At 45.3% G+C, this 5,461-nt stretch overlaps 1 protein-coding gene across 1 annotated transcript; it reads left to right on the plus strand.

Annotated features, from left to right (window-relative positions):
• Positions 1–265: 265 nt before the first annotated feature.
• LOC144591838 (deoxynucleoside triphosphate triphosphohydrolase SAMHD1-like) lies at positions 266–5,261 on the plus strand. The gene is made up of 3 exons (XM_078395852.1): positions 266–364; positions 2,167–2,304; positions 3,750–5,261. Exons 1-3 carry the CDS (start codon positions 269–271, stop codon positions 3,897–3,899), a joined length of 384 nt encoding a protein of 127 aa, XP_078251978.1. The 5' UTR covers positions 266–268; the 3' UTR covers positions 3,900–5,261.
• The last annotated feature ends 200 nt before the right edge of the window (positions 5,262–5,461 follow it).

Consider the following 5,461-nt stretch of genomic DNA (forward strand, 5'->3'; position numbering starts at 1 on the left):
TTGCCAATAAATCCACATGTCATGGTGATGAGGGAGTTTAGCAGTATATCGGGGTAACCCTTATTTGTAAACAGTAAGGCAGCAGCTTTACTAGCAGACCTGTGAAAGATGTAATGGAAGTACCACTTATTTAATTGCCAGACTGTTAGTACTGATTTCTTCCCTCATCCCAATGATGGGTTAATTGGCCGCTGTAAATTGTCGGTAGTGGGTAATGTTTTCCCGACTGAATGAACGTATTTACTATTCTGCACTCTAGGTGGTGCATATGGACTACGGCATGAAGGGGAAGAATCCCATTAACAAGATGCGGTTCTACTGCAAGAATAACCCCAACGTGGCCATCAAAATCAGCAAAGACCAGGTACGTTTTCCAGGCCCGAGGTGGAAACACATCCTTTTTCTGAAGCTGCACGTAAACATGTCTCCCTCGAGCCGTGCACGGACCAACACGGGGTATAAATTAATGTTTGGTTTTAGAGATACAGTGTTGCAACAGGTCCTTTGGCCCATCGAGTCCACACTGACCACCTATTACCGAGGTTGTGTGAGTGGGCGGATGCATGGCAGATGCAGTTTAATGTGGATAAGTGTGAGGTTATCCACTTTGGTTGTAAGAATAGGAAGGCAGATTATTATCTGAATGGTGTCAAGTTAGGAAAAGGGGACGTACAACGAGATCTGGGTGTCCTAGTGCATCAGTCACTGAAAGTAAGCATGAAGGATGAGAGGGGATCTTATTGAAACATATAAGATTATTAAGGGGTTGGACATGTTAGAGGCAGGAAACATATAAGATTATTAAGGGGTTGGACATGTTAGAGGCAGGAAACATGTTCCCAATATTGGGGGAGTCCAGAAACAGTTTAAGAATAAGGGGATGGCCATTTAGAAAGGAGATGAGGAAAAACCTTTTCAGTCAGAGAGTTGTAAATCTGTGGAATTCTCTGCATCAGAAGGCAGTGGAGGCCAATTCTCTGAATGCTTTCAAGAGACAGCTAGATAGAGCTCTTAAGGATAGCGGAGTCAGGGGTTATGGGGAGAAGGCCGGAACGGGGTACTGATTGAGAATGATCAGCCATGATCACATTGAATGGTGGTGCTGGCTCGAAGGGCCGAATGGCCTACTCCTGCACCTATTGTCTATTGTCTACCCGTTTGATGTCCTACACACTATGGGTAATTTATGGAAGCCAATTATCCTACAAACCCCCATGGCTTTGGAGTGTGGGAGGACACGGGAGCTCCCAGAGAAAACCCACGTGGTCACAGGGAGAACGTGCAAACTCCACACAGACAGCACCCCTGGTCAGGATCGAACCCGGGTCTCTGGTGCTGTAAGGCAACAATTCAACCGCTACGACACTGTGCCACTCAAAACTGACTGTGTTGCTCCGACGCTGCCAAGGGTGTCTTGCCCTTTGCTTTGGGTTTGTTTCCCGTGGTCAAGGTCTAAGCTGGAATCCAACTATCACCTTGGTGTGACTTGGAACTGGACCTTGCTCCAATGGGTTAGAGGCCTGTTATGATCTGGTTGTCTTTGCAGGAAAGGTTAGAGAGGCTAGACTTGTATCTACTGGAGCTGAGAGCGAGAGGAAACTCTACAGAAACTAGAAGAGTCTCGTCTCGAAACGTCACACATCCATGATCTCCAGAGATGTTGCCTGACCCGCTGAGTTACTCCAGTACTTTGTGTCCCTCTGAAACTCTTAAGAGCCTGCATGGGATTGGCAGAATTCTTTTGGGAGAATCTAGAATTAGGTTTCCTTGTATAAATCTTATCTTCAAGGATATTAATATAAAATCGTCACCTGGTCATAGTTGACATGAGAGCAGAGGGGTGTAGATAGATACTTGATAAGTTAAATTGTGGATCTGGAGTTACAACAAATCAGCCACAATCTTATTAAGTTGTGCAGATGGTGTGAGAGGATGAGTGGCCATCTCCACTGCTAGCACCGGTGGTTGTGGGTTGTTGGGAAGACCCGGCAGGAGGATTGCTCTGCACCAGCCTGGGGCTTGCCTGGGTCGGGCAAATGGCGCCAAAATATGGTAACTCGTGCATGTGTGATCTATGCAAAAATAACTTTACTGTGCAGTGCACATGTGACAATAAAGCACCATTGATCTCTCTCATTGATCGCACCATTGATGCTGCACATCCAGGTATCTCACATGCTTCCAGTGAGGTTTACAGAGCAGCTGATCCAGGTCTACTGCAAGAAGACTGACAACAAGAGTGTGCAGGCCGCCCAGAAGCTTTTTGTCCAGTGGTGTATTAACAGTAACTTTTCCAAACCAAAGGTAGGATGATGCTACCATTTACAGTAACAGTTTCTGCATCTTTCCTTGGCTATGTTGTACTCCTGGGACATTACGGCACAGGAACAAGCCTTTTGGCCCACTGTGTCTGTGCCGAACATGATGCCAATTTAAACTAATCCCATCTGCCTGCACGTGATCCATTTCCCGACCCATATGCCTCCATTCCTTAGATTACATTTGAGTCTATCTTTGGTGTAAACCAGCATCTGCATTTCTTTATTTCTGCATTCCCTCCATTACTTGTCTGTTCATGTGCCTGTCTCAATGCCACTGAAACGTCACTATCAAATCCGCTTCCACCAGTAACGTTGTTGATAGGAATCAGCTCCTCGTTGTCTTTATACAAGAATCATAAAATCGTTAGAGATCACAGATCCGTCAAGTCTGTGCTGTCCTAATAACGTAATAAACGACAAATATTCTGTTGGAGGAACATGTAAAGGTGACTTTTCGGGTCAGGGCCCGTCTTCAAAATGTGCTTATCCATGTCTTCCTGAGGTGCTGCCTGACTCACAAGATTCCAGCCTCTGCAGTTCCTTGTGTCTAGGTTGGATTGGACCATGGTTGATGGATGACATGGGCGTGGGTTTTAATGATGTGTGACAGGAAAGGAAGTTTTTCTCTTTCAAGAAAAGGAGACAAAGTGCTGGAGTAACTCAGAGGGTCAGGCAGCATCTCTGTAGAACATGTGTCGGCGATGTTTTGGGTCAGGGCCCTTCTTTGTACATTGGGGGGGGGGGGGGGGAGAGAGGAGGGACAGGATACAGCGCAGGTAATAGGTGGACATAGGCGAGGGGGGTATTTGATAGGCTTATGCTTGGAGCAAAGGCCAGAGAATACAACAGAAGGTGTGATACAGAAGGATTGAAGAGTTGCGAATTGTGAAGCTAGAGGAAGGAATATGAGAGGAAGTGGAGAGGAGTGGAGAAATAGGTGCGAGTTCAGGAAGGGCACAGGGGAGGGGGTGAGGGGAAGAAACGGAGGAGTGGTGTGTGGGGGAGAAAGGAAGGAGCGGGAGGTTGTTAGAGGTTACCTAAAATTGGAGAATTCAATGTTTCAACCATCTTCCTGTGAGACCTCCCCATCACCTGTGTTCACCTATTACCTGCTATGTTTTGTCCTGCCTTTCTTCTCACGGCTTTCTTCCTTCCCCGCCCCCCACTCTCCACTCCCCACAATCAGTATGAAGATGGGTCCTGAACCAAAACATTACCTATCCATGTACTCCCGAGATGCTGCCTGACCCGCTGAATTACTCTGGCACTTTGGGTCCTTTTGTAAATCAGCATCTGTAGTTCCTTTTTTCATACATTTTGGAAGTTTTTCTCTAACCCTTTAACGTATGAATTTTAAATAGACTGATAATGATTTTCCAATCCCACCTACATGGTGATGAACCAGTGTATGTTTGTTCCTACCTACAGGATGGGGATATTGTTGCCCCTGAGCTGACACCACTAAAGTCTGAATGGAAAAGCAGCAATAGTGACAGCGATGACTCCAATCCCAGAGATAAGCTTCAGTCTTACCGTCAGGCAAACAGCCATAAGTCCAAAACGCAGCTTTTTCAGTAGGAAAAGTGGGACTTTTCTGTGAATCCTGGATCTTTATTCTCCCCGCAGTCCCTGTGATGGTATAATCTTCTAGCTTCCTTGGTTCTTTTCCAATTAGCAGTTTCCCAAATTCTTGCTTGAATGGAGAAAAGCAATCTTCATGCAAAGAAATCCAAGCCTAAATGACTTGGTCGGTGGAGAAGAATGGATTAGTTTTTTGAAACTAAGAGTTCTTGAATGTTGCCTTTTTTTGCCAATCGGCACCTGACCTCAAGCTTGAAGCCACGTAGCTGGATTTATCTGAAAGATCTTCCACATAAATGTTGGAAGAATGCGAATTGTGTTCACACTAAAGGATGAAGCTTTATTTTACCCAACCGATTGCAATGACTCTGGATACCTCTGGCCAAATGGCAACTCAAACACAGGAACACATGTCTGTGTTACATCGAGGCAATGGGCTTTGACTGTTTCCACATAGGATCACTATGCCCAGTGATTCCTGCTTACAGGAATAATGCCTTTACAGGCTGGGAAGGAACACAAGTCACCGTTTTGCCTTTATATCATGGAAAAAAAGTTGTGCAAATGTGATGGACATAGCTGTTTGTAACTATCCACGTTATTGCTTCGTGGGAATATAGTTGGTACCATGAATGTTATGCTGTTTAAAATATTATTACTTCAGTCCATAATTTAACATCCAGGCACCTCGCATTTTATGTGGGGAATATGTGTTTGAAAAGCAGCGCGTAATTCAAAAACACGTAAATGAAACGTATACTGGACTATATGGTCAGCGGTAAAGCTGAGGTGCATAATTCCAAAAATATCAGTGTGTAAATCAAGCTTTGGTAATAACGAAACTAGCACGTTATTTCAAAAACCCATAAATCAAACATGCTTAAAGCGTGAGGTGCCTGTATATTAATGCAAACTTAAAACATTATTCAACTCAACAGAAATGTTGGGGGAAATCACATTTGTCTACAGTGCAGGATAAAGACCCAAATAGAGAGAAGCTGATTGCAGTGGGGTTTCCCCAGTATAGTAGACTTGCTGCTGCCTCATACTTGAATGTTGCTGTGGGAGACTGTGGGACCAGTCATGGTGGTCCAGATCCTAGCATTAGACACCTCTCTACTCCGGCAGGTCTTGTCACTATTGTCCATTTGAATCACACTGTCAATAGTCAATAGTCGTTTATTTGTCACATACACATAAATGTGTAGTGAAATGAAAAATTACCCGCAGTTCAACAATAAGACCAATAAGAATAATCAATAAAAATGCAATAACACCTACAACCATAAACTAACACCAAACAAAAGAAACATCCATCACAGTGAGTCTCCTCCAGTCACCACCTCACTGTGATGGAAGGCCAGAATGTCTTTTTTTCTCCCCTGCCGTCTTCTCCCACGGTCAGGCTGTTGAAGTTGCCACGTCGGGGCTCCCGTTATTGAAGCCCCCGCGGGGCGGAGAAAATCCCACGGCCTATTCCAGGCCGCGGCGGACGGTGAAAGGTCCGTGGCGGGCCGACCCAAGCCCCGCGATTCGGGGCAGGCGAAGACACTGTCGCT

This window comes from Rhinoraja longicauda, unplaced genomic scaffold, assembly GCF_053455715.1.
Source record: "Rhinoraja longicauda isolate Sanriku21f unplaced genomic scaffold, sRhiLon1.1 Scf002233, whole genome shotgun sequence".
NCBI classification, from domain to species: Eukaryota; Metazoa; Chordata; class Chondrichthyes; order Rajiformes; family Arhynchobatidae; genus Rhinoraja; species Rhinoraja longicauda.